We start from the raw sequence: 27,805 nt of genomic DNA, 5'->3' as shown, positions 1-27,805 counted from the left end.
CGGCATAAATATTGTAGATAAACCACCAGATCCATCTTACAGTGATAAGTACAGTAAAAGTCAGATCTCCAAACTGGCAGCACTGGGTTAACTATTCTATATACGAGTCTGGTTGCAAGCTGTCATGGCCCATGGGAGACCCACGTCTGTTGACAATTATTATCAGTTCCACTATATTTTGTTTTCTGATTGTGTTTTATTTCTGAACACGGAACAATAAGTATAAACTGGCTATTTTATTCGACATTTAAAGAGTGACTTTCAGTTTGTCACATGGTGCAGTTCCTCTCCACTTCTGTAGGGGGCGGAAAAGACGAGCAGCCGACAGAGACAGTGGAAGGATGCGGTGATACAAAAGGGGGATTGTGCTTAATCTATTTATCGGCCGTTATTTGTATTAAAATGAAATTGGTAAGTAAACAGCGCAACAGTAAACAAAGCAAACAACATATTACTAGCCGAATAAACCCGAACTGGTAACGAAAAGCTCTTAGCAAATAGTTCAAGCCGCCTACTTCTAGCTAAGTGTTAGCTTAGCGGCTAATAGCGCCCCGTCTCATTCACCGGGGCTGGCAAGGCAGCTAACAGCAGGGCTATGTAAACAGTAACAACAGGGCCGAGTCAAATAGTTGTTCTGAGGAAACTTAAATTAGAAATGTCCAATTTCTAAAGAGACGTGCAGGCATGGATCGTGCCATCGGTGTAGCCACACGTGTTTGCTCTGCTTCTGCTATATATCTCTCTTGTGTGGATGACAGTCAGAGATTGTGTTTATGCTGTGTCTTCCCTCTTGCAGTATTGTCTCTCTGGTCATCCTACATTGCCTTGCAATGTCCTCAAGTTCAAATCCACCACCATCATGCTGGACTGTGGGCTGGATACCACGTCTGTCCTCAACTTCTTGCCCCTTCCTCTCGTACACAGGTGAGTTACTGCCATCGGTGGTGTCTTTATCTATGTGCTACCTTACTGGCCATACGCTCACCATTGTTACGCATCAATCAGAATATTTAGCTGCTTTTTCCTTTTCAGCTCAAGACTCTCTAAGCTACCAGGGTGGGTCTCTAAGGATGGAACAGTCAACTTGGAGAAGGTATGAGAGTCTGATTTTAGTAAATTTGATTCACCAGGAGTTGAATCTGTATTTATATATCAGATACCTGAGGATGTGTCTCCATTTTTCTCCATCTGTGTAGTGTATGCATGCCTGCTATATCTGTATTGATGGCCTGAAACAAAAAACTTTTTTTTTTCTTTTTTTCTTTTCATCTGTCCAGGAGCTGAAGGAGTGTGCAGGGAGGGTGTTTGTGGACTCTCAGCCCGAGTTCTGTCTCCCTGAGGTAGGGGGCTCAGTCACCACATATTTCTTATATAACATGTTGCTTTTGTGTAGTGCAAATTTTCACTCAAATGTCACAAATGTAAGATTTTACCATTGAAAGTTTTTGTGTAATTCTGACATGACTTGGGGAAGGAGCATTAACCTGTCATTTCAAGTTGTGTATATCAGTTTGACGCTTGTCAGCATTTGTCTAGTGGCTTGTGCTCATTTCTTGAGCAGCAATTAAAAATTGAATTCTAATACATTCTTTACTATGTATATCAGGTCTATTCTAAGGCTTAAGAATTCTGTTTATATCAACCACAGAGAGAACTGCTGGATCTTTCTACCATTGATGTCATCCTGATCTCCAACTACCACTGTATGATGGCCCTGCCCTATATCACAGAACACACAGGTTTCACAGGGACTGTGTATGCCACAGAACCCACACTGCAGATTGGCAGGTGAAAGCACACACTCAGTCTAAAGCACAGTGTTATGTTTTTAGGTTAGAGAAAAATTTATAGAAGCTTTTGTTAACATCATATCTTGAACCAAAAGTCTCTGCTAAGGTTTAAATAAATAAATAAATAAATAAATAAATAAATAAATAAATAAATAAATAAATAAGAGCAATGCTCTTTATCTTTGTTCTTTGCACAGGCTACTGATGGAAGAGTTGGTGAATTTCATGGAGAGGGTTCCCAAAGCCCAGTCTGCCACCTGCTGGAAAAATAAAGAAATACAAAGGTATGTGGACTGCTACATACAAAACAACCCTTCAAAAAATAAAAGTCAAGTTCTGTTTGTGTTCATGTGCTGTTAGTGATTTGCAAGACAATTTGTATTTCACTGTAGCTTTGTTTTATTTTTTAACTACAATTTTATTTTACTTAAAGTAACCTTTCAGTCTGTGATTTACTTTTTAATTTAATACTAAATAATAACATATATTGTATTATGATTGATTAGGATGCTCCCAGGCCCACTCAAGGATGCGGTAGATGTCTGGACATGGAAGCGGTCCTACAGTATGCAGGAAGTGAACTCCGCCCTCAGCAAAGTGCAGCTTGTGGGCTATTCACAGAAAGTGGTGAGAGTTTAGGTTGTCCTGCACACGCACTCAATGATACTGACACAGAGACAGCTCACACAATGTTAATGGAGCCCAACAAGTCACACAATATTTACTGTCATTTACATACTCTGGAACAGAACAACTAGTATTAATATTTGACTTCGAAAAGTCCATTCACTAGACAGACAAGGTCACAATATGCGGCACAGCTTGACCTGGAAACATTTTTAAAGATAATGATTACACAGAAATTGCACACCACCAAACTTTAGTCTTGATAGGAGTTCGTTAAATAAAATGTAAGTGTCCTGAGTGTGTTGCTCACTTTTAACCAAACATTGTTTTGAATTTAAACAAAAAGGAAAAGATCATTTTTGGAGTTCTTCATGCATTTCCTCCATACATTCAATAAAAGCAGCTGTATCTACCTCCTTTCTGCTCTTTTTTTTTTTGCTATCATTATGATAACTGTTTTTGCTCCAGGAGTTGTTTGGAGCTGTACAAATCTCCCCCTTAAGTTCTGGCTACTCATTGGGCAGCTCTAACTGGATCATTCAGTCTCATCATGAGAAGGTGTCCTATGTATCAGGTTCATCGCTCCTCACCACACATCCACAGGTTGGTCAGTGGATGGAAAATCTGTTGTGATTGAGAATGTGAATCCTAAGTTTAATTTTACTTGACTGGTTGAGATGAGTGTGACCTGTGATGATCTTACTGCAGATTTGGCTTGAAAGCTTCTCTCTCACACCTCTGGTCATAATTTATAATTTCTCTTCTTCATCTTTTCTACTCTTGCAGCCGATGGACCAAAGCTCCTTGAAGAACAGTGATGTTCTGATTCTGACAGGACTCACTCAGATGCCCACTGCTAACCCAGATGGCATGCTGGGAGAATTCTGCAGTAACCTGGGTACTGGAAAAATTTGTTTCAGAGAAAAAGATACATTTCATATTGTTAAATTACTCTTGCATCTATATATATCCTTACCACATTCTTTTAGGTAAATAAGTAGTACTGCAAAGTGTGTAAAATTGTTGAATTGGGTGAAGAATGGTACTGTTTGGGATCATAGGTAACTGTTAGTGTTTCTATTTGTGTTCATCTGTAGCCATGACGATTCGTGCTGGAGGCAATGTGCTGGTGCCATGCTACTCCTCAGGAGTGATATATGACCTGCTGGAGTGTCTGTACCAGTTCATTGAGAGTGCTAGCCTGGGGACCACACCCTTTTATTTCATCTCCCCTGTTGCCAACAGCTCGCTGGAGTTCTCTCAGATCTTTGCAGAGTGGTGAGCAGTTGTCTATTACAATGTGCCTATTGAGAAATCTGAGAGATATTAAGGGAGATGACAAGCATCTGTTACAGAAAGAGCTTGTGTTGGTTTTGCATTGTGTAACAAAAGTGTGGGGAAAACCTTCAGCATACCTGGGTGTAGCATCATGCAGAGCAGCTATATTACAATAATATATTATTGTTTCTGGCAAACAGCAGGATTTGGCAGCCAAAAATTACAATCTCTGTCCATGCTATTGGATTTTTCCTCTTGTCCTTTTCTGGTGCTGTTGTTGATTAGGATCTTACTGTTGGCTGCTCCACAGGCTTGTTCTGTGATGTTTTGATTGAGGCTATGATTAATTTTATTATCCTTTCAGGCTTTGTCACAACAAGCAAACAAAGGTCTATCTCCCAGAGCCCCCGTTCCCACATGCAGAGGTGAGTCCTGCTGGTTTTTGTCTGGACAGAAGTGCATTTCATTGATGTGGTAGTTTTGAAAATCCTAATTGCTAGTAATGGAACCTTTCGGGAGACAATAAAAACTTGGGGAGGTTTCTCAAATCATGTGCAGTTTTATCTGACAGCATCATGTCAAAATTAATTTCAGTACCAGAGAGGTAAATTGTCCTACAGGTTTATTTAATTTCCATGTTAATTAATTAAGTTGAGAGTTGTTGAGGCAACAATGAAACATTTGGTTTTGTTGAAGGCAGTTAAAACAGGGGTGACTAGACTAGACTTCAGTTGTGCTTTTAACGTTTCAGTTGATCCAGACAAACAAGCTGAAGCACTACCCCAGCATCCACGGGGATTTCAGCAGCGAGTTCCGTCAGCCATGTGTGGTTTTCACTGGTCACCCCTCCCTGCGCTTTGGGGACGTTGTCCACTTCATGGAGCTGTGGGGCAAGTCCAGCCTCAACACAATCATCTTTACTGGTAACTTTACAAACCCCCATGTGTTATAAATTCGGGGTGAATGAGAAGATGTCACACTGTTATTCTATAGACATTGCTTCTAAAAGTCTCTGAATCTTCTGCCTCATCACCAGAACCAGACTTCTCCTACCTTGATGCCCTGGCTCCGTACCAGCCGCTGGCGATGAAGTGTGTTTACTGTCCCATTGACACACGGCTCAACTTCCACCAAGTATCAAAGCTGCTCAAGGAAGTCCAGGTGTGCTGTTTAGACCTAACTGTCATCCTACCATCCCATTCACAAATGCTGTAAATCTACTCTACTGTAAAGAGTCATTTTCTCTTTAAAGATAAGTTGTATATATTTTAATGAGTGGAGATCATTGTGATTGTCTAGCTGAAAAAGGTTGCTCTCACTGGTTGTTTTTACATGCAGCGCTGGTAAGAGGAGGCTTGTGTGACAAGCAAATGACGATCGTCACAAGTAGTCCCCTGGGTGAAACAGGAGATGGGAACAATTTACAAGCTAACAGATGAGGTGCATACTAAACAATAGAACAATATTAGATCGCACAAAGGGTACAGCACAAGAGAATAGACAACAGTAGTGATGTGCTGCAGCAGCAAACGGACCAATACAATTAGAACGTGCCTACAGAAGAATCAGAGATGAGCTCAGAATCGTTGAGTATTTACAAAAACCTGCATGAGTCACTAAAATCCATTTTTTTCCTGCAGACAGGCTGATCACAGAGAAACACTATCAGTTTGAAGAAGGAACAGTGCAATCATAAGAAATATTCCTCAAGGAAATATTAGCTGTAATAACTAATCATTGACACAAGAGAGAAAATTCAAGAGAAGATAGAATACAGTGCATAATTCCACAAAATTAAACAAAAAATATTTTCCTTGATGGTTTCCAACCATCCCAACCAGTTTTATTGGCAATGCTAACCCATCTTAACAGCAGAAAGGCTTGAACAACTCCTTTTGTAGAACATACTGGAAAATCTGTGCTGGTTAAAACAGACACCCAATTTCGTTATTTATTCATAAATTGTAGGTCATAGTCCTGGTCTGGATTGGACTTGGGTCTGGATCAGGTTCTGCATCCAAACAGCTGCCTGCTTATTGGTATCCTCTGGTCTAAAGGCTCATTCAAGTCAATAATTAGAAAAGCTCCAATAGGTTACAGACTTACAGGTTGTTTGCTGATGACTTTCCACTGTCTGCCCCCCCGCAACAGCCCCTCCATGTGGTATGTCCAGAGCAATACACCCAGCCTCCACTCACCCAGGCCCACCGCTCTGACCTGATGCTGGAGCTGCAGCCCCCTCCTATGCCCTACAGACGCTGCTCTGTACTCAACCTGCCCTTCAGACGTCGCTACGAGCGTGTCTACATACTGCCTGAGGTCTCACATCACAGCACAGACTGCTATGAATTTATTCTTCTTCAACTTGTCTAGTTAAAAGACCTTAGTGGAGAGTTGGGTGTCAATGTTGTATTAAAGATAAAAACCAGCACCTTCAGACACAGACACAGAGTGCATATTTTAAATTCTCTTATGTGCTTGACATTGTGGATGAAAAGCTGTCAGAATGAAATATTAAAATGCACAATGAATTACATTCAAAACTCCTGTCAGAAAGCAGATGGCAAATTTTCATGTCTAACAGTCTGATTCTCCTTTTCATAGCTGGCTAATTCCCTGGTGCCCTCTGAGATCAAACCTGGCATCTCTGTGGCAACCGTGTCTGCAGTGCTACACTCGAAGGATAACAAACACACTCTACAGGTGAGCTCAAATCCATAGCTACAAATTATCTATAGACATGACTCCCATTCTGTCCCATTCATCTTTTACCAGCACGCTGACTTTTTTCTTTCACATTGCAATGCCAGTCAGTGCCTAAACCCCCTCCGGTGCCCCCCAGCAAGAAGAGAAAGCGAGTGATAGAGGAGCCGCCGGTAGTGCTCGCCCCCAAGCCCTTGCTGAGTGGAGCTGTGCCCCTGGAAGCTTTCCTGGCCACGTTACAAAAGGTGTTACATCCACTGGCATCAGAGGGAACCAGGGAAAAAGTTGAATTACCTCGTGCTGTCTACCGGCTTACTCTTGGCTGAGACTTTCCGTGGCTTTAGTTTTCTTGTTGGAGTTTTTAATCAAACATCACAGTCTAATGCATCACCAAATGTCGGAACATCTGAAGATATGAAAGGAAGAAACATTTTGTTTCATTAGAATAAATTGGCATGTTGCTGCAATATATTTAGGAAGTCTTTCATTCAATTTTAATCTTAGTTGATTTTCAGGTATAAGACACATCACAAAGGAATGTGTGTGTTTTTCCTCTTCTCTGGCAGCATGGAATCACAGAGGTGAAGGTGGAGGAAACAGCTGATGGACACATCCTGCACCTACAGGCAGAGGACACGCTGATCCAACTGGAGGAGGATGGCACGCACATCGTTTGTGACAACAACGAGCCGCTGCGCACCACGCTGAGAGACCTGGTGCTGCGTTTCCTCCAGAAACTCTGACCTGGGTCATCTTCTTAACCTCCCCTTTGTTTGTTAGTGAGAGTGTTCCTGCTTCACCTGACACAACAATCAGATGATGGTACGAGGTAAAGGGGTGTGAACTCAGCTGGCCCCTAATGCTGTAACATCAATAACAGTCAATTGTAAAGTCCAGTTATATTTTGTAAAATATTTGTATTAAAAGACCTTCAGAAAATTCTAAACATCTCTGAGTGTTTCACCACCAAAAAACTGAGCTCAAGGAAAACATACAAATAGGAACACGGAAAGCATCAGCCATGAGCTTTTCTAAAAGAGGGGGAAAAATGCAACAGAACTGGATACTATTAAGTTCCCTTTTATAGTTTTATGAGATGCCATTGATATTCCTCATACATCTTTAATGAATTAACTTTAAAATTTCCGTTTCTGAATTACACGGTGAATCCAGTTCATGTCAGTTTCTGCTTGAGAGCCTGGAAATTTGTCAATGGAATGCTTTTAGTTTAATCTGTAATAAAATGTTTCTGTGTTTGCATGTAAGGACCTGGTCCATTACATGCACCTCTACTGAAAACACAATTCCAGGTCATTTTTACAAGACCTGTCTCAGCAGGGTGGTAAAAATCCAGTTATGTGTAATATTGCTGTTGTCTGCCACTCGGTCATGACTCAGAGAAGCTTGATTTCAATGTTAATGTTAACATGCCTTTCCTGCTATGAGGTCAAAATGTCTGCTGTGAAGCAGAGCATCAAACTGCTTGTTTGCCTGTTGTTGGCTTGAAATATGGAAAGATAAGCGATGAGCCATATGCAAGCTGGAGATAAGAATGAAGTCATCAGTATTATATTTAAATCATGCGTAGTAAGTTAATCAGTATAACAAGTCAACATACTTAACAAGTCAACACATCATTAGGTTCCAGGTGGTAAATATAAAGCTCATCTTTTAAGACAGTAGAGTTAATCTCTTTCTTTGTTATTAAGGCCTTTACTTGTGTAATTACGTCTAGTTAAAAGGATTAAATGCCTGTCTGCCTTGGGTGCTGTGGTTTCTCCTCACAGAGCAGATAAGAGCTAAACACAACAGCTGGGGGCACACATGGTCACTGTGCCAATGGATCAGATTTTAAAAAACTGCACTTTTCCTTTACAAAGAAAAAGCTTTTTGGCTTTAACCTGAAAGAAAATGTCTGATTTCACTGCCTTCATTTCAACACATATCATTAGGTAATTCTCAAGATGCTAGTTATGTGTGAAAATATTTAATTGGTACAGGGTTTACATGCAGCTAAAATACATTTCATAATATGCATTTAATGTACAATATCTTACAGTGTACTACATGACCATCACTTTGATAATACAACTGTGTGCAGCAGGAGGAAATTCCACTGTAGAACTGGTAATTGGCTCTTCGTAGGCTCAGTAAAAAACTCAAAACACATGAAACACAAACACACAACTTTTCCTTCAGTGACAGATGCCAGACATGAACATTTCAACTTTAAACTGCTGCTGTTTTGTGACTCAGTCATCTTCAGGATGAAAAGGGAAGGTATCATAAATTGTTACACTGCAGCAGATGTAGACATTAAAACACAGACCACATTTCAGTTGTTCCTGGCAGAAAGGACAAATAGGGCAGCGCTGTTGGCTCCATCTAAGTGGTTTTGGCAGTGAATGTGTGTGACAAGGTAAATGAAGTGTGGGCCAAGTCTGCAGTTACCATCACTTTGAAAGCACATTCATATGTGGTGTAACAGGACAGTTTCAACCACCTTTATAAAATGAACACATGAAAATAATGTTCCCTCTTTGTTCTTCCTTTCAGTACACTCAACTAGGGTCGTTGCATCTGGGAGGTTTCTGCTGTAATGACAACTTTTCCTGAAGTGACCCGACAGTGTTGTAGAGATCTTGACTTACTCTTGTGTTCTGAAGGTAGTGAATTTGGCATTTTGTCTTGAACAAACTGGGATGATAAAATAGACAGTAGAAGTAGGAGAGACTGTGGAGGGCAAGTTACTGGCATTTTTATATAAACCTAGTCAGGGAACCTGATCTCAGCCAGTATGAGTCCAACCTTGGTGTGAAATGGTCTCTACAACAGTGGATTTGGAGTTGAATGTTTTTTTGCTGTATTTATTCCAAAACAACTGTGATTCCTACTTCTACTATGCCCATATGTATTTTAAATATAGAACTTTGTGCAGCATCTTTTATGATAAAATATTGAATATTGTGAATGGAGATATGATTAGCCAGAGGAAAAAAAAAGTTAAGCTTTTTCAATATGCACTGGATGATAAGGAAATTCAGAAAAGCTGCTGGAGTGAAATTCTTTTTATAACAGTGGACCAAGAGATTTTGTGTAATGTGAAAGTGGTTGAGAAATGACAAAGCCAAAGGGCATCATCAGCAGACTTTGCAGCTCCCTTCAGCTTCAGTTTTACAAGGTCTGAGGTCATTGTTTTGGTTTTTCTGGCCTGCAGCTTCTCTGCTTTGGTTTTTGTCCCTCACTTAGTTTTTTTCCAGTGAAACTTGGGGCGGGGGAGGGGGGTCGTCAACCTGAATGTGGACTTTGCTCTGTCTTCCAAGCTGTTTTGAAGTTTCTACTTGGACTCTTTCTCAGCATCCAGCAGTGCAGAATTGATACCCAGCTTCTTTAACTCCTCCACCAGATCTCCATTCTGGTGCATCTGAAGCAGGATGTCACATCCTCCAACAAACTCGCCATTGAAGTACACCTGAGGAATCGTGGGCCAGTTGGAGAAATCCTTGACTCCTGTGGAAGACAAGTAGTATTACATCAAGACACTAAACCAAAAACAAAAACAAGTAAAACAGCAGCTGATGTTCTTTCTGTCTTTAATCCACAAAGAGAATTATTTAAGATTGTGACAATGACATCAGACATATGAAGGACTGTGTGTGATGGCCGAGTGTAAAATGTTTAAAGTTATACACTAGATACAAATATGTGCAGAGCTGGTGGAAAACTAAAACAATTATATCAAAAGGAGCACTTCACAGATTTCACACAGGAAAATCCCTTTACTTGTGTGAGTACTACTTTGCCTTGTATAGTTGTGAGTCCCAGTAGTGAGGAGCACAGAGCTTAGAGTCTGGAGTTCATTTGTGAATTGATTTCTATTGTTATTTATTTGTTTGTTTATTTATCTATTTATTTATTTAAATCGCTGGTTTGATGCCACTTGACAAAAAAAAAAGAGGCATTTTACTTCCACTGTGTTCCCACAGATAGAGGCAAAGGGGACACAATGAGACTTGGGGTTCATTTATCTAGATTTCCCATCACTCGGTAATAGCTGCACATGATGTTTTTCATCCTGGTCTGTGCATCACTTTCAGAAGCACTCAACCCAAGACTCATGGGAATTCCCCAAAGAGAGCAACGTGCCCCATTCTAAAAGTCCAAACCAACAACTACCATTCTTCATGACTCAGGCCTTTCTTTCTCACCTGACTGTTTTGGCTCTGCACTGCTGTTGCGACACTGGCCTCGATTGACATAATCCCATGAGAGGTCAGTGCTGATCTAACTGACAGGAAATATTTCCTTGTTCCTCAAAAAAAAAAATCTGCTGTCATCATTTGAAAACGGACTAGAGTCCAGATGAGTGCGATGAGTTTGAGGTTGCGGTTGAAGTCTGTTGAAACACCACACCCTGTGGTCCCGGTCTGCTCCTGCTGCTGGCCACTGATAAACACTTCACCCTGGGAAATCTCTAAAACTAGCTACCGGAGGCCGCTGACAAAAACCTGATAGCTGTGACTGCTGTAAACAGACGCGGACCCTGGTTAGGACCAGGATCAGGATCAGGACGGGCTCGTCCAGCTAAAAAGTTCAACTCAGCGCTCGGTCGGCTGTCATGTCAGGCAGGGCTAAAGAAGAGTTTACTGACCTTGTCTGAGGTCCTGGTCCTCCAACACGTTATAGGCAGCGTAGTTGTCCACTCCATGCATCCGGAGGATTTGGACTACGGCGTTACTGAAGCCGCACATGGGCTGTGCCGGCGTCCCCTTCATAAACACCACAACTTTGTCCTTCTTCACCATCTCACCAAGGTCTTTCTGGAGGTCCGCCGCCGCACACAGCAGGCGGGCCGGGGCCGACAACACGCGTCCGCCCGTTTGCTTGGGCAGATGAAGCGCTGCCCCTGGCCTCAGACACCGAGCCGTGCATCTAAGCAAGCTGTTCATGATGTTCGGTCAGTTATATATTTACACGAAGTGGAGCTATATTCTTGAAAAAGGACGGAGTTTCTCGTCCTGAAGCCGGAGTTTAACCTGTCAGTCAACACGCTGAGCACAGACACTGGTTAGGAGGGGCGGGACCTGTACGCTGATTGGACAGCTGCGCTTAAACGCTCTCTAATCTGATTTGCTGTTGGCGAAGACTTACGTCAGTTAATGCAATTACACAAGGAGATTTTTTTTTTTAAAGGAACGATGATCAAATGGGTAATTTAATAGATAAAAACCACTCCGAAACAAGCACTACCGTTGTCATAATGAACTAAAAAATAATTAATTATTTCCAGGTCACAGTGGCTCACAACTACTTCCGTGTCGACGCGACAAAACCGGAACTAGCAGGAAGAATACGGAGACTGTTTGAAAGATGGCGGCGCACACGCAGAAGAACAACAAACCGGGGAAAACCGGAGGAAAAGAGGCCCAGCCTCTGATAATCGCTAAAACCCCGGCGGAGGAGCAGCGTCTGAAGTTGGAGAGGCTGATGCGGAACGTCGATAAGCCTGCTCCGATCCCAGACCGACCTAAGGAGTGGAACCCGCGGGCTCCGCCGGAGTTCGTCCGGGATGTCATGGGCTCCAGCGCCGGCGCCGGCAGCGGGGAGTTCCACGTTTACCGGCACCTCCGCCGCAGGGAGTACCAGAGGCAAGACTTCCTGGACAAGATAGCCGACAAGCAGGACAAGGACCAGGAATATCTGGACAAGGTGGAACAAAACAAGCTAGATGCCGAGGAGAGAACGGCTAAACGCCGGAAGAAGCGAGAAAAGCTGAGGCAGAAAAGGCTCATGATAAAGAAGACCAAACTACAGTCTAAAAATAAAGAAGAAGAAGATGATGCCGAGAAGAGCTCGGAATCCAGCGAGGAAGAGGAGAACGAGGAGGAGAGAGAAGCCGAGGATGATGCAGAGGCTCCAAGTTTCATCATGGGGAAGAAATGACTGATCCGCAGTGAGGGGGTGAACAAAAAGAAGCTAAGCTCTGCACATATGGACAGACATAACTGATGGACTCCGTTTTATCATTGGACTGGATGGACTGCCTAGTTTAATAGGCAGAAAAGCCCACGAGTGTGAGATTTCCAAGCAGGCAGGGGTTGTAGCGTTAAAGAACACGCTGATTATGCTTTTTATAAAAATCTGTGTTCAGAATAAGTTCCAGCCATCAGTAATATTCAGAATTTCTTAATCAGGATTGTCGGAAAGATGTGACCCATTTCTTTGTACTATCCTAAAACGTTTTAATAAAATGATAATGTACATATGTAGGTGTAATGTGATCTGTTTACACCGATTGACTGGAGGGGGTTGACAAATTCAGAATCAGAAATGCATTATAACTGTCTGTGTGTTGATGTTACCAGCCTTTGCAGCCTTGTGATGTTGCCCCTTGTAAGGACTATTGCTTGTGGGTACAACAAGGCTGCAGAAAGCAACTCAAAGAATGAAAAGGCGTGACTTCTGGAGGCTCAGGAGCTTCACGTGCGATGTTCCTTGGACAGATTCCTGCTTTCCACGGTGGTGATGGTTCCCCTCCTTAGCCATCACCTTTCTTAAGGCAGGTAGAGTAAAACCTGGCAGCTGGATATTGTTTGAAGTGGGAGAAGGTTACTCCTTCAGACACTGTGAGCTGTCACAGTCATATGTTGGACTTTAACCACCTTTGGTGGAAGGACACCCAGTATAGAGTGTTTTTTTTTTTCCCCCCAAAGTGTAAGAGTTTATGAAGTGTTAATGTAAAGGCCTCGGTCTGGTTAAGCGAAGAGCTTTGCTACAGCTCTCCTATGCAAAACTCAGATTAAGGAAATTTTTTTTTTTTTTTTTTTTTTTTTTTGGGAGGGGGTGTCATGTCTTAAGACATAAGGGGCCTGCCCCTTCCCAGCCAATCATAGATGTGGGTCAACAAGCTATAGTTAATGTTTTTCTGCCATAGTTCTGTGATGGTGCGCCAGATTAAAATAAAGAAGTGCAGAGGGTCAGTGTGTAAAAAGTATGTCATAACTTGTTTAACACAAATCACACTAAGATCTAAAATGAGGATTTAGGTTCCTTTAGATCAGTGGTTCTCAAACTTTTTTTTTTTTCCCCACTTCGGACAAGTGGGGCTTTTCAAGCCCTACATGACCCTGTCGCCCCAACAAAAATTTCAACAAATTACATTTCATTTAATTGAACTGCAACTGTGAATCCTAGACTAGGATAGCTCTCATCATATTTTCTTTTCGGTTGGGTTTTTGGTTGACTTGCACCATCTGTCTTGTGTGTGTGTGTGATGGTGCTGGCTTTTATGGTCAGCCTCACAAATTTGTCAGTGTTGCTTAGGCTACCTGCTGACTGTCCCGCTGCAATTAACATCCCGACGTCAATCATTGTTTTTGCACTTTAGTTCCAGGTTAAATTTTTCTCCTGGTCTCCTAATGCTCATTAATAATTCTAGCTATTAATTATTACTTTGTGTGTGTGTGTGTTTTGTTTAGATTGAATTATCTTTGTTGTCAATAAAGAAAAGCATTTACAGTAAGATAGCCAGGAAATTGAAAATTTTCTTCCATTTGTCACGCCCCACCTGTCATGTCGCCATTCCCCACCAGTGGGTCGCGCCCCACACTTTCAGAAGCACTGCTTTAGATATTCTTAAATAATTAAAAACCTGTTATCTTTTATGATTTCATGTAGTAAAGCTATTGCAAATCCCAGATCCAGAAATCAAATGTTCAAATAAAAATGTCAAGGTACAAGCTACAGGTGTTTGTATCCAAGTTGATCAATAATATAGTAACCTCTAAACCTATAATAAAGCAGAATGATACAAACAGATAATTATGTGTCAGGGAGGTATTTAAATGACACTGCTCAAAGAAGTAAAAATGCTACACAGCGATAATCTCAGCTAGCAGTGAAAGGTCTGTACAAGTATAGATAGAAACTACAGATGTCATTGGATGTTTTTAATCCTTAAATGATGAAGCATTATTTTTGCTGTGTGTATTATAAGAACGTATCAAGTGAAGATAATCTTAGTAAACCTTGCCCTACCCTGTATCAGATGCAAACACAAGATGTTTGTGAGGCTATGATGTGCAGTAAGTCTTAACAGTGTATAAACTCCCTCAAAGCTGTATTTACATAAAAAAAAAAAAAAATCACAAATCCTATTGTGTTAAAATGAACAGGCACTGAAGATAAACTTAAAACTATAAATAACCCTGCTCATTCCTTTAGACTGTGTTGAACATGATCAGAAGAAATTCTGCAATTTATGTAACTGTAGCCAGAAAAAAATATCACAGGCCCCAGCAAGAGAAGAAATCCATACAACTTGTAGCCAAGGGAGCCAAAAATGTTTCCTTAATTAAATGCTTAAATATCCCATCACACTTTGCAGCTGTCTCCATGGCCAGAGTTTTATGGACCACAGCCTGCCAATAGCATTCATACAGAGCTGTCATGGGGAGGGGGGGGGTGCAGCTAGAGTTGATCAGCACCTCAGAGTGAGGTTTCAACGTGTTCAGGCAAGACACACTGCCTCCCATTGCATTTTCTTCATCCCCTTTCTAAGGGAAACCTCGGAGCAGCTCTAATTGTTACCAGTTCCTGGAAATATTTGAATGAGAATGCAGGACAGGGTTAACTGGGACTCACAAAAGCAATTTGGAGAGACAAGCGATCAACATCTACAGCAGCGCCGAGGTACTGTGACAAGAAATGCCGTCTTGTGCCCGTGTTTAATGTGTGCTTTAATACCACCGGTTAGATGATTGTGTATTATAGAAAAACTTTGTTGTACTTTTTAAGAGAAAAACAACAGTTGTATCTCTTCTTCTTTCTTACCTTCCCTCCTTGTAGTGATTTTCCAGGGAGGGTATGTTGGCAATGTGGCATCTGATTACCCAATCATCCACAATGTTTTTACTTGTGTCCAGAATACTCCCTAGTGTAAAATAGCAAAAGCAACATTCAAAGACAAGTTTGGTCGTATTGATACCTTAACATTGTGTGTTCTTTTTCTTTTTTCCTATTTTCCAATATTTTTTCAGACTAATCCTGCATGTTATTTTCAACACAAACCCACCCATGCACCGCTTTTAATTAGGCTTGTGAAAGCATTGTTGCAACACTATATCACTTGGAAAACTTTAGTGTTTGCAGAGACAAGACTCTGTTTTCTTCTTCCTAGATGGGCGGAGAGCGATACAGAAGAGGACCTTTACCAGGTGGATGAATGTGTTTCTGCAGAGAGTAAGGCACAAATCAGTACATCTTAACACCAACATCATTCAGCTTTGTTTTTTTTTTTTTAACCTGTAATTATCAGTAAGGGTCGTGTTTCCTTATTTCCAGTGTGATCCTCCAGTTGAAGTTCGTGACCTGTTCGTAGACATTCAGGATGGAAGAATGCTCATGGCTCTGCTGGAGGAGCTGTCTGGGTGTAAACTAGTGAGGATTAAACATTCATTCATCAAACATTCAAACATTCATTCATTCATCTTCTGCCGCTTACCTGTTGGTGGGTCACGGGGGGGGGGGGGGGGGGTACTGGAGCCAATCCCAGCTCACAGTGGGCCAGTCCATCACAGGGCTAACATACAGACACAGAGAGAGATGAACAACCAGTCCCACTTCCACTCAGACCTACGGGCAGTTTAGAGTCACTGATTAACCCAAACATGCATGTCTGTGGACATTGGGAGGAAACCGGAGTACCTGGAGGAAACCCACACAAGCAAAGTCTTCAGACAAACGCCCCAGGCCTGGGAATGGAACCCGTGACCTTCTTGTTGTGGAGGAACAGTACTAACCACTATGCCGCCATGCTGCCGAGGATTAAACAAAAAAAAAAAAAAAAAAAAAAGAAAGGAAACCTATTTAAATAAGTGATCAAAAATATATCATACTGCTATCATTTTATTTCATCTCCTCAATCTAAGTTCATTTTGTTTTATTCTATTTTATTTCACGCACTAATCAAAGAGTAAGAGTGGCTGTTTCCCTGTGTTTTCTGTCGTTTTGCCATGTGAGGCTAAGCTCAGTGTTTGCTGGTTGGAGCCTTGCATTTAGCGCACACAGTGGAATCCACCTTCTGTCATTTCTTCCATCAGCTTTACAGGTTCAGGTCGTCTGCTCACCGCATTTTCAGACTGAACAACATTTCCAAGGCCCTGGCTTTCCTGGATGATAGACATGTGAGTGTGTTCTCTGAAATGTCAGTATTGATTTAATATTTGTTACATTGGCTTCAAAATCTGGAAACTGGTTTTTAAATGGCCGTTGTCTCTCAGGTAAAGCTGCTGGGTATTGATGCCTCTGGAATTGCTGATGGTGTTCCCTCTGTTGTTCTTAGCCTCATCTGGAACATAATCCTCCATTTCCAGGTTCTATTATGCCTTAAAGTCTTGTCTTACTTCTTGAGTGGCTGTTTGTGTCTATAGTTGACTGTACAAGCACTTGACTCCTTTGCTCTAAACAGGTAAAGGAAGTGACAAGATGCTCCGAGAGGCATTTGTCTTCTAGCCTCTCTGCTTTATCAATGAGCAGTTACACCTCCTCCAGTGACTTCTCACCCCAGCCGGATGACACTGGCAGCTACTCCTGCAGCACCCTGCCAAGCAAAAGTAGAAAAGTGGCCAGGGAGCCAAAGTACCACGGGAAAGCAATCAAGACATTCTTGCAATGGGTCCAAAGATGCACATCAAAGTGAGTGTGAAAAAAGCTTCAATCACTTACAAAGTAATTTTGCTCAACACCCCCAAGAAGTGAAGGGAAAATGAATGAGCTGGCTGAATTCAGATTAAATTTGTCCTATCACACAATTTAACATCTCCAGGTTTGGGGTGGAAGTGCATGACTTTGGGAAGAGCTGGAGAAATGGGATGGCGTTCCTCGCATTGATTAAGTACATTAACCCAGACTTGGTTGACCTGAGAGAGAGTCTGTCCAGAGAGCCAAGAGAAAACATTCAGCAGGCCTTCATGATAGCTAATCGCAGTCTGGACATCATACCTCTACTGGAGCCTGAAGGTAAAGGCTCACTTAATGGACTGAGCCCCTCATTCACAAAGATAAATATCTGAATGACTTTCACCTTAGATGCCTCTGCGAGTACATCTGCATTTAATAAGGTGCTAGAAGCTGAATGATGCCACCTATCAGAGCGGTTAAGTGTAAATCATAAACACTAGTCTCCTGGCAGACTAAGCTGAGCTCAATAACAAAGGTCAATTCTGTGTGTGCTGCTCATCATTGTTCTATTTTCTTTAGTCCATATGAAAGATGAACTGGTCCTCAAACTTCAGCGAGGGCACCCTTGTTACAGTCTGCCCTTCACATTATTTTTTCTTTCCACAGATGTGACACGTTGTTCACCGGATGAGCAGTCCATCATTACCTATGTGTCTATGTTCCTGAGACACTGTTCAGACGTAGATGAGGTTGGTGTTAAAAACTGTGTGGCATTGAATTGGTATGGCGAATACACCTGTTTGCTCTCATTGAGAGGTGAGATGAAAGGACTGATAGCAGTGCCAGTGGTGGAGTGCCGTCCAGCAGATAGTTAATTTATCCCAGCATAGCAACTGGAAACAGGGACTCTACACTAATGTTCATACAAATGACCTGGTGTCAAAGACGCTGGGATATTCTGGTATACATTATTGTGCTTGTAATTTAAAATCTGGTATGAAATTCCCTAATCCAAAATTAATCCAATAAATACTCCCTTCATGAAGGCTATAATTATCAGAACTATTAAAGAGGCGTCACGTATTTGGTTATTCAGGTTTTTCTGTCATTTAATCTACCCTCATTCATTGAATTGGCTGGAGAAAATACTCGTAATACCTGCCTATGTCACGCTAACAGAACAGACTGCAAAGGGAAGCTTTATTTCAGAGCTCTGTGAGGACCCCTGCTGGTCAAAAATAGGGAAAGGATTTCGTTCCTGAACACACACAGACTAACAACGCACTGCAGGTCAGGCATTAAAACTTTGTGCAGTATAATGCACAAGTGTTCTGTCGTATTTGTCTTTTGGGGAGAGGCAATGGTGATTCAAGTCTTTAAAACCAGGAGCAGTACAGAGTTTAGAGCAAACAGCTAACAAGACATACATTCAAAAACACCATGAGCCAAAGACACATCTTTTCATTATCACCGTAGCATATATTAACCATCACTAAATATATCCTATATTACAGGACCGAACGACAGACATTGAAGTTCCCCAGATTCCAAATTTTGGAACCCCTGAGTCAGTCAGCTTTGGAGAGATCCTCGCTGACAACACAGAAGCTCAAGCTCTGTTCAGAGGCTTAGAGAAAAGCAATGAGCAGCTACTGTGGAAAAGGTGGTCGAAAAGATCCTCAGGGAGCCCACGCACAACCACGCTTTGCTCATATGGAGAAGTAACATCTGCTGTCTCCTCCAGCGATGGCGACATCTTTTCACCTTGCCATGGCCAACGCCTCGCTGACCAATCTGTGGGCTGCACTGCCCTGTCACAATGTAACAAAAAGAAAGGCAGGTGTAGGAGCATTCTGAAGCCACCCAGTCCACTGGACGCAGGCGTAGCCAGCCAGGAGATACAATCATGGCTGGAGAAAGGCTCAGACCAGGCCAACAGCAAAACAAGAGGGGATGAGGGTCACCTTTCTTTGAGCTCCGAGGAAGGAATCTACACCTTGTCAGTCCTGGACTCAGACGAGGAGGACGCCTACAGCTACATCCTGGATCTGAACAAAGAGGTTTTTCAACCATCTAGACAAGTAACAAGCGTCAAAGAGGAGACGGCAGAAGAAATGAATGAAGAGTCAAATTACCTTGAAACATGCGAGATATTAAATGGATGTAAACTTCAGGAAGGCTTCCCTTTACAAAATGCAGATTTTGATCTAGAATCTGAAGTCGGGACTCAGTCAGTGGTTTGCAGGAAGTTTGATTTGGAAAAAAATGAAAGTAGTTTCAGAGATATGAAACACAATAGACCCGTGTTTCCAGTGAAGCCAAAGGATGAAAGCAGTCGAATAGAGGAGGAGGAGGAGGAGAGAGTTGGAGGACAGATTAATAATTATGATGAGGAAATGAGGGAAACAGAAAATGTGGTGGTGAAATGTGGATATGATAAAACCAAGTCTCTGATAGAGGAATCGGAGCAAGCAAAGATTATCGAAATGTATAGATGGCAGAATAAGGTTGAGGGAGGCACTGAGAGACGGCTTTCAGAGAAATCTGCACAAGTGAGTGAGAAGAGACCAACAGGCCAAGAGGAAGAAAACAATTTGACCACATTTGAGGAAGTGCAGGAGAGGAAGTTCGGGAAGGAAAAACACGAAGGGGGTGATACAAAGAGGGAAGAAGGTTTAGGGGTAGGAGAATTGAGGTCAGCTAGAGTTCACACAAATGAAAAAAGAAAAAACACTGTCTCTGAAATGGAAGATTTAACCAAGAATTGGAAATATGAAGACACAGAGGAATGTGCAGACGAAGTCACAAATCCAGAGGATTTTGCTGCAGACAGGGGAGTGGAGATTAAGAAACGCAGACTGACTGCCAAGAAGGGAACAATACAGCACCTGGGTGAGACTACCACAAAAAGTGACACTAATGGAGGTGTTAGCGTTGGTGCTGGTAGTAACAGTCACACTTCCTGCGGTGCCACCCCTCATTCATACCGGTAAGCTATGGCACTTGTGATTCATGAGTAGAGATGCAATTGACCGCTCCCTCAGCGCCGCTCTCCCCTCATAATAGTGTTTACAATCATGGTGGCAGATGCACACAAACATAATGGCCCAATGGATCTTTGACACACAAAAGCATGATAGAATCCTCAGTTCAGTCGACGATGTATGACTGTCGCTGGCAGTATGACTCTAGCAAGCTATCGTAAGCCAGCGGGGGAAAAATCTGCGAGTTGGTTAAAACCAGCAGCATTTAATGTTGATGACGGTTTGTCAAAAGTCGTCACCCTCACCATCCATGTAGAAGACACGGACAAATAGGAGTGGCAAATAGACTTCTGAGAGTTTCAATTTTAAAAAAGTTTCGGCAAGATTAATGAGAGATTATTGGCAAATGTAATGCAATCAAATGCGCATTTGGCTGAACGTGCTGTGGTGTAAATTCCCTTAAAACACACCAAAAATCAGGACTGACGCTGATATTAGCATTTTGGTTTCCACTGGGTAGCATTTTACCAAGCCTGAATTACTATTTTGTTTGGGTAAACCCATAAAAAAAATAATAATAATAAAAAAAAAAAAAGGTCACTATTTGTATCTACTAACTGTTGTCTGTGGAGATAACACTAAATTACTGCTACTGGTTGTGTGCCTGTGAACTTGACACATGAATTCGCGTTTGTTTACTGCCTCAATTACACTCCGCTAAATGTGATTTGGGTTTTTACCATGCAAACTCTCTGCACTGAATATCGCTGCTACTTCAACTCCAGTAATAATGGGAGAATTGGGGATGGCAGTTGCTTTGATACACGGTCAATTCATTTGGGCAAGCTACACCGATAATTACAGTTTGCGTTTTGTTTCATTACTTTGTTGCTACTTCTAATTTTCCATTAGTATAACCATCAGTGTTTGTTTTTAGTTGGGATCTAACACTGTGTCTTATCTACTTTCTAGCAGCGAGGGAGGATTTATTCTTCAGTCTTTAGCAGCCTCGTGTGACATAACCCCATTAGAGCTGGGAACTCTCCTGTGCTTGTGGATCCTGCTCTACTGCTGCCTCATCCTACCTCAGATGAACCTCTGAACCCTCCCTGCAGTAAACCCTTCCTATTAAGATATGCATATTAGCCCACTTTCCACTAATGAGCCAAACAGGGACACTTAGGGCTGGGTTGACTCTTTATCTGTGTCACTAAATTTCCCTCAAGGCAACATTTAATGATTATGTTTGCTTCTTGCTGCCAGCAGATATAATTTGTCATTTGGACTGCAGTTACAGATAAACACATAATACTGATCTCTTATTGTTACATGGATTTTCAGCTCCTCGGTCTTAAGCTACACACATTATTAGACATGGTTTGTGAGGTGCTTTTGCCAAATGTGTTTCTAAAATGCTCTCTCTGCTCCTCACTGGTATTTTTTATATCAGATGTACTCCACATGGTGGCATTGCAGCATCACAGCAGCAACTGTTTCTTGCTGACAGACTGTCTATACAGTTCTTTGAGGAATCTATAAGATACTGCTTTAATTAGAAATGGTATTGACACAGTGAGATTAGGCTGAAAATATTTAACGAGCAGTTAGACATTTCATAGACTCATTCACTGTGACTCCTGTGGCTTAGGCTATAAAACGTTCCATTGTCTTACCATGTGAGTTAACATTTAGCTGCAGTTCAAGCTTATCTCAGGACATTTTTTTCTGACGTTAAAATGTAAATAATAAAGGAAATACCTGTCATGAGTCATATATCTCCTGATCCTTTACACTAGATTGAACGAGGCATGTAAATATTTTATTTATAGTAACCATAGACATGTATAATGCTTTGGAAAAACACTGTGTACACAATGACACTAAAGCCAAACTAGAGTATGGATCAGTTGCATAAGTGTTCAAAATCCATGTTGACCAGAGTGTGTATTAAAGGGGAGAATGAGCATGCACTGTCCTAACTGTCTACCAGACACACACATTCATTGCTGATGAAATTCTTAGAATCTCAAAAACATACTGCCATTGTTTGCTTAGAGCTCAACCCACAGGTCAAAAGCTCAGGCCCGTAGATCAATATACTTTCAACACTACTGCCACCCCCGCACTGAGCCATGAGAACACTTCCCCAAAGCTGAAATTTGGCCGGTCTTGTGTGGGATCAACTTGCGGTTTCTGTTAATCAGGCTGAGCCGGGATGGCGAGAATAGAGACATTGATATCTGTTGTGTGTAGCTTTACAGTGCTAGCATTGCTAACAGGTTTGATAGCAGATGGGTCGGTTCCACCAAAGCAAGCTGAAAAACTCTTCAGAGTGCTTTCCCGAAAGGACAGAGAGGTCAAGCAGCAGCAGCCGCAGCAGCAGCAGCCACAGCAGCAGCAGCAGCCGCAGCACCAGCAGCTCCACACATCAGCCCTAAATTCAGTGTTGGCCTTTGACCTGTATCGTGACCTGGCCACTAAAGCCAATGCTGAGCAGCAACAGCGGCACAACATCCTATTCTCGCCCTTGGGCCTGGCATCAGCCCTGGCCCTGCTTTCCCAAATCTCTGGGTCTGACAGTCGGAGCCAGGCCCTGGAGGCTCTGGGGCTGGCAGCCAACTCTACAGAGCAAAGCGCTGAAGCCACTATATCTGCCCTCACAGATCTGCAACGTAGCCTCACTCTACAAGAGGGAACAAGCGGAGGTGGGATTGGTGCCACTGCAGGGGCGGAACCTGAAGGGGTGAAGGCTGGAAACAGAACTGAGGTAGATAATGGGGCAGCGGATGGGACTGGAACTGAAGATGGAGTTCATGTTGGAGGTCAATTGAGACTATGGAGCAGCCTACAGGCTGATGGAAAACCTTCAACAGACTATGACTGTTTTTTATCCAGACCACAGCATGCAGGGCCCTCCACCTTCAACGTCAGCTTTGAGACACTGACGAAAGACTTGCAGACCTCTGACAAACTTATACTCAACAATTATGTGTATTTCAAAGGTAGCTTCTTGTTGTGTGAAAGCTGTCATTTTTCTGTGTAGTTATGTTCTTATCGTACCGTTGGGAAATATTTCTTTGCATTTAAGGTGCGAACAATCACCTCTAGAAACATGTTCAAAAGCAAGTTTAAATGAAGATGAATTTTAGCCAAATTAGGAAAAATATGCTTATTGTGTATTCACAGGCGTACAGCCTCTGTCTTTTCCAATTTGTTTTCATCTGTCATTCAAAACCTATTCCTTTTATTAATAATACTTGAATCAGGTCATCAGCCTTTTGACCGGCGCCACACAGTGCCACGAAGCTTCAAACCAAATGCTACGACCAGTGTAGAAGCTGCCATGATGTTCAAGGACGACTCCTCCGAGGTCATGATGCTGTATGACACCAACTGCTCAGCCACAGTGGTGCGGCTAGCCCATTCGAAACGTGTGGCCTCGCTGCTCCTGCTTCCTAAAGCCGAGCTGAAGCCCCTTGAAGATTGCCTGTCTGACAGCCGCATGAGATTTTGGCTCAGGAACCTGAAGCATGGGTAGGTCTGGCTGTCCAAATGGTTGAACTGTAATGAAGTTGGAAACTATTACAGCTGTTCCCTCCATTTTGCATGTCCAAATGAAATCAATTCAGAAGGGACACATAAAGGTAAGGGCAAAATTAGGTTTTTGGAAAATACATTGTAGTTAAGTTAAGTTGTAGCACTGTTGTCTTTTATGTTCTCCCCATGCCTGCGTGGATTTCATCCATGTATTCCGGTTTCCTCCCACCGTCCAAACACATCATTTTTAGGTCAACTGGTGACTGTAAACTGTCTGTAGGTCTGAGTGTGAGTGTGAGTGGTTGTCGGTCTCTGTCTGTCTCTGTGTGTTGGCCCTGTGATGGACTGGTGACCTGTCCAGGGTTTACAATGCCCTCACCCAATGTGAGCTGGGATTGTCTTCAGCATCCCCTGCGCCCCCAAAATGGATGAAAACTGTTTGAGGTTTGCTACCCAAACCTTTTTGCTAAATGCTTTCATGCTTGATTGAGGAGGGAAAGGTCTATATGTGAGAGAAACAACCGCGTTTAGTGTAAACGGTCTGGATGAAAAAAATCGTGATGCACATGAAACTTCAGAGTACATAGAGAGAGATGAGGAAGAGGCAGGAGAACAGACGCAGCAGTTACACGGCATACTCAGACCAACTCTCTTTTGGAACTAATGTTTTGACTAAGAAAACTGTCCAGAGTGAGGCCTGCAGGTCACCCAGAGCAACCAGGACACCTCCATCAGTAATGAAGCCAGGCAGACCTGTCAGAGATATAACACGCTGCATGGCGGGATTTTACAAGAATTAATCAGATTTCCCCCCCCCCCCCCCCCCCCCCCGGTTGTTTGCACTTACAAAGGTGGTATAGCCTCGGGCATAGCTTGAAGTTTAGCAGTGCCTTCTATCTGCAGATCATGTAAACCCAAAGGTTAGCAGGAACAGTGTACCACAAGGGTTGGAGTACGTCCATAGAGTATACAGTAACTGCCCTCTATTGAGTGTGTTTGATTATGTCTGTGTGTACATTAAATTGATCACTGTCACAGAGCAACTCTCCCTCAGTAGCATGATGAATGATGCTGAGTAGATTCTAAGTCAGCAATAATTACCGCTCTCCATACATCAGTGAGTGCGAGCCTGCAGTTCGGGTTCCACAAGTAGTAACGAGACAGCTTAGAGCAAATTCATTAACACTCTGATTGTTGTTTTCACAGGAGGGCAGAAATACGTTTCCCTAAGTTCCAACTGAGGAAATCCCATAGTTTAGAAAGCCTGCTGAGGAACTCAGGGGTATCATCCGTTTTCTCACACTCAGCCGACTTCTCGGGGCTGTCGCCAAAGAAGACGCTGCAGCTCATCAAGGTTAGAAAAATGCCATGCTATCTCATTTTTCCTTGCCATAAATGGCTAGTTGAGACCTTTGAGAATTGGCCAATTTTTTTCTCACCTCTGTTTCTCTCCCTGTCTCTGTCACATTTCACTCCTCAGGCTCTTCATGTGGTTGCACTGGAGGTGGAAGAATCCAAGTCAGTAGACGGGAGGAAATCTGACATCATACTGGATTTTTCCATCCCTCAGAGGATTACATTTGACCGACCATTCATGCTCATAATCTATGACGAAGTCACGGGACTCGTCCTGATCATGGGAAGAGTTATTGATCCTATAGATGTCTAGCCTTGAGTGACTATTGCACCATTTTTGACTTTCTTAATGACACCAAACCGCATTCATTTACATTGGGCGACAGGTTTGGCTGTTATTTGGAGAACACGTTATGCTTCACATCCAATTTTCCAAACATTAGAAGATGATTTATGGTTTTTGTCTCTATTTTCACAAAATGTTGAAAAAACATTTAAATGGCAATAATGCATCCTTGTGACTGAAACTCTGCTTTTTCTATCAACAACATAAAACACTTTTCTTCCATTAGAAAAACATTTTCTCTTTTGTCATTTTTTTTTTTTTTTCACTTGACAACCCTCTTCTCATCTGTAACGCCTCTTTATCTTCTTGTGAAATTATTGGAAATTGCTCTGCAAAAACATTGAGGCTCATTTGCCGACTCGAAGAGCAGACCCATAAAATAGTGATACGTTTTCACACTTTAGTGGTACAGATTCAACATATTAGCTCTTTTACCTCGGCTTTCGAAAGCCTTGTGCTTAGAGAGAGAGGATGAGAGATGATGAATAGAGGATAGTTTGATGAACAGAAGAGCAGATATATCAGAAGCAACAGAAATGAAAAAGACAGCTCAGCTGGCTCCTGGGAAGAGCCATTAGAAAGGGTTGAGCTCCCTGGAGCTGATCTTAACAAGAACTATCAATCTGGGAAGCATGATGTGTGATGACACATCAGGTCAAAAACTGTCAGTCACTACCTATAGAGCAGAGAGACCACTAAGAGCGGGCGTAAATGCTTTTTTGACTGTAGAGAGCAGAGATTACGACAAAAAAGGGGGAAAAAAAATTACAACACTAAAAAATACAATACCAACCGCTAACCATTAAACATTTCTTACATATTCTAGTGCAGGTTTATGTAAAGAAAGAATGGGAATAGTCTAAGCAGAGTTGTATTAGCAGCATTTTCTCCTTCTCGCCCCTGCGGAGGTGGTTTCCACCAGGCGCTGCGTGCAGCATGCTGTGTCCGGCTTGTTTCCTTAAGCTGTGGAAGCCAAACACCAGCTGGCAGTCAACAGAGCGGACTCTGCTGCTGCTCTGCGTGGCAGCCAACCAGCACCAAAGACCCCAGCTTCTCGGTCTTTTAGACCCACTTGGAAGATGCGTATGCTGGGAGGTGGCATCAGCCTATGGCTCTCATCAAATCTGTCCCTGACCCTGGTAGACCCGTTATCATTTCTTGAACTCTTAGAGGCTCCCCATTATGGAGACCCTGCTGCTGCTATTAACCAGCACTGCTGTGCACTGGGCCTCCCCTTTGTGAAAGACTCGACAGCTTCTTTCGGCTGGGTTGACCTTTTTTAGAACAGATGGACTCATGACTCAGCCACACTCCACTGACTGTTGCCATAAGCGTTCAACTCCATTCCACCATTCCTGCCTATGACAGCATAGGCAGAGCTACAGGAAAAACAGTGTTACACTAGAGATTCATACGCGTATCAGTCCTCGTCCTCCTGATAATACTACTCATTCAACCAAGTCTCACGTTAGTAATGTAATTAATTCATCCCTTTTGAGAACTGCCATGGGCTTTGCCTTCTACATCCTAACACAAAGGATGTATTTTTCCGATATTTAGATGAGTGTTAGTAAAACAGCTTCAGACAGCTTTATTCCTATAGAAACCTGACTCTGTGCTGAACTCCCAGATGAATTACTGGATATGAATTATAAATGTATGCCAAAAGGGTGGCAGGGTGTAGTAGTGGTTAGCTCTGTTGCCTGAGCTTCTAGCTGTACCTGTGCTGGTTCTCTAGTCCAGAGACAGTGATTCTGAAGTGCCTATAAGTCTGTGTGTATGTGCATGTTGGCTCTTTGAGAAACCAGGGTGTACCCCCACCCCCAGGCAATGTCAGCTGGGATTGGCTTGAACCCCTGGACAATGGATATGTGATGAGTAAAGTAAAGGTGGTGGTGTGCTGCTATGCCTGCATGACATTTGATTATGTTGCTCATCCCATTGTCACTGGCATGAATCCCCCTCTAACCTTGAATGGTTATTCAGCAAAGCATAAAAGCTTAAAGATCTTTGTATAAAAAACAAACAAACAAAAAAACAAAAACCCTCTGTTGATATCCAGAGCAACCAAACCAACCTTTAAAAGCCCTGCTCTGAATCCATATTCATCGATTTCATCCAAACAAACCCCACAATTACTCTACCTCTGGTGTTCTTGCCCTGGATATCAGTGACCGTTGTGCACTGGTTTGTGCCAAGAAAGACCGAAAAACAAATCAAATTTTATTCCAGCCAGTCCAATTATATTTCATAATTCCTACCCATGCTGTTGATTATCATGCCCCTTGTAAAACATTTTGGAATGAAAAGTTAATCCAGCCCTTGGTTTTTGTCATGAAATTAGCTCTGGCCATATGTAGTAGAAATAAACTTTGGTCTATTGCGAGAGCATCTGGCACCAACGCTGGTTGGCAGAAATTCAGACGGCAAGGAAACAGTGTCCTTTAAAAGAAACGTACCATCTCAAGCCACAGTTATGGAACAGTGCATAGTGAAGTCTTTAA

At 42.4% G+C, this 27,805-nt stretch overlaps 5 protein-coding genes and 1 non-coding gene across 9 annotated transcripts; 5 read left to right on the top strand and 1 right to left on the bottom strand.

Annotated features, from left to right (window-relative positions):
• Positions 1 to 292: 292 nt before the first annotated feature.
• ints9 (integrator complex subunit 9) lies at positions 293 to 7,489 on the top strand. 3 transcript variants are annotated; one of them, XM_029496644.1, is made up of 17 exons: positions 293 to 411; positions 797 to 924; positions 1,033 to 1,093; positions 1,278 to 1,340; positions 1,649 to 1,788; positions 1,988 to 2,074; positions 2,297 to 2,417; positions 2,886 to 3,020; positions 3,204 to 3,315; positions 3,515 to 3,695; positions 4,060 to 4,120; positions 4,447 to 4,618; positions 4,732 to 4,856; positions 5,847 to 6,014; positions 6,300 to 6,398; positions 6,506 to 6,645; positions 6,934 to 7,489. In XM_029496644.1, exons 1-17 carry the CDS (start codon positions 403 to 405, stop codon positions 7,139 to 7,141), a joined length of 2,010 nt encoding a protein of 669 aa, XP_029352504.1. In that variant the 5' UTR covers positions 293 to 402; the 3' UTR covers positions 7,142 to 7,489. The 3 variants fall into 3 exon arrangements, with proteins under 3 accessions (XP_029352504.1, XP_029352505.1, XP_029352506.1); XM_029496645.1 differs by having other exon boundaries at positions 6,506 to 6,643; positions 6,965 to 7,486; XM_029496646.1 differs by lacking the exon at positions 1,278 to 1,340 and having other exon boundaries at positions 6,506 to 6,643; positions 6,965 to 7,487.
• An 880-nt stretch (positions 7,490 to 8,369) lies between these two features.
• Positions 8,370 to 11,472, bottom strand: glrx5 (glutaredoxin 5 homolog (S. cerevisiae)). Its single transcript, XM_029496633.1, has 2 exons — positions 11,050 to 11,472; positions 8,370 to 9,908 (listed from the first exon to the last, which is right to left on the bottom strand). The coding sequence occupies exons 1-2, from the start codon at positions 11,345 to 11,347 to the stop codon at positions 9,736 to 9,738; spliced, it is 471 nt and encodes a 156-aa protein (XP_029352493.1). The 5' UTR covers positions 11,348 to 11,472; the 3' UTR covers positions 8,370 to 9,735.
• A 254-nt stretch (positions 11,473 to 11,726) lies between these two features.
• prkrip1 (PRKR interacting protein 1) lies at positions 11,727 to 12,663 on the top strand. Its single transcript, XM_029496860.1, has one exon. It carries the CDS (start codon positions 11,769 to 11,771, stop codon positions 12,339 to 12,341), a length of 573 nt encoding a protein of 190 aa, XP_029352720.1. The 5' UTR covers positions 11,727 to 11,768; the 3' UTR covers positions 12,342 to 12,663.
• Positions 12,664 to 12,763: 100 nt separating this feature from the next.
• LOC115038322 (small Cajal body-specific RNA 13) lies at positions 12,764 to 13,040 on the top strand. The gene has a single exon (XR_003840505.1).
• Positions 13,041 to 13,602: 562 nt separating this feature from the next.
• On the top strand, positions 13,603 to 21,888 carry clmnb (calmin b). 2 transcript variants are annotated; one of them, XM_029497171.1, is made up of 10 exons: positions 13,603 to 15,089; positions 15,577 to 15,638; positions 15,741 to 15,836; positions 16,499 to 16,582; positions 16,679 to 16,771; positions 16,867 to 17,093; positions 17,224 to 17,417; positions 17,745 to 17,827; positions 18,593 to 20,067; positions 21,038 to 21,888. In XM_029497171.1, the coding sequence occupies exons 1-10, from the start codon at positions 15,008 to 15,010 to the stop codon at positions 21,162 to 21,164; spliced, it is 2,523 nt and encodes an 840-aa protein (XP_029353031.1). In that variant the 5' UTR covers positions 13,603 to 15,007; the 3' UTR covers positions 21,165 to 21,888. The 2 variants fall into 2 exon arrangements, with proteins under 2 accessions (XP_029353031.1, XP_029353030.1); XM_029497170.1 differs by having other exon boundaries at positions 13,604 to 15,089; positions 21,035 to 21,888.
• Positions 21,889 to 22,065: 177 nt separating this feature from the next.
• Positions 22,066 to 25,281, top strand: LOC115038299 (alpha-1-antitrypsin-like protein CM55-MS). Its single transcript, XM_029497172.1, has 4 exons — positions 22,066 to 23,064; positions 23,329 to 23,596; positions 24,806 to 24,953; positions 25,080 to 25,281. Exons 1-4 carry the CDS (start codon positions 22,278 to 22,280, stop codon positions 25,266 to 25,268), a joined length of 1,392 nt encoding a protein of 463 aa, XP_029353032.1. The 5' UTR covers positions 22,066 to 22,277; the 3' UTR covers positions 25,269 to 25,281.
• Positions 25,282 to 27,805: the final 2,524 nt, after the last annotated feature.

The sequence above is a fragment of the Echeneis naucrates genome, chromosome 24 (genome assembly GCF_900963305.1).
Source record: "Echeneis naucrates chromosome 24, fEcheNa1.1, whole genome shotgun sequence".
NCBI lineage: Eukaryota > Metazoa > Chordata > Actinopteri > Carangiformes > Echeneidae > Echeneis > Echeneis naucrates.
This window is presented reverse-complemented; position numbering and strand designations above follow the sequence as displayed.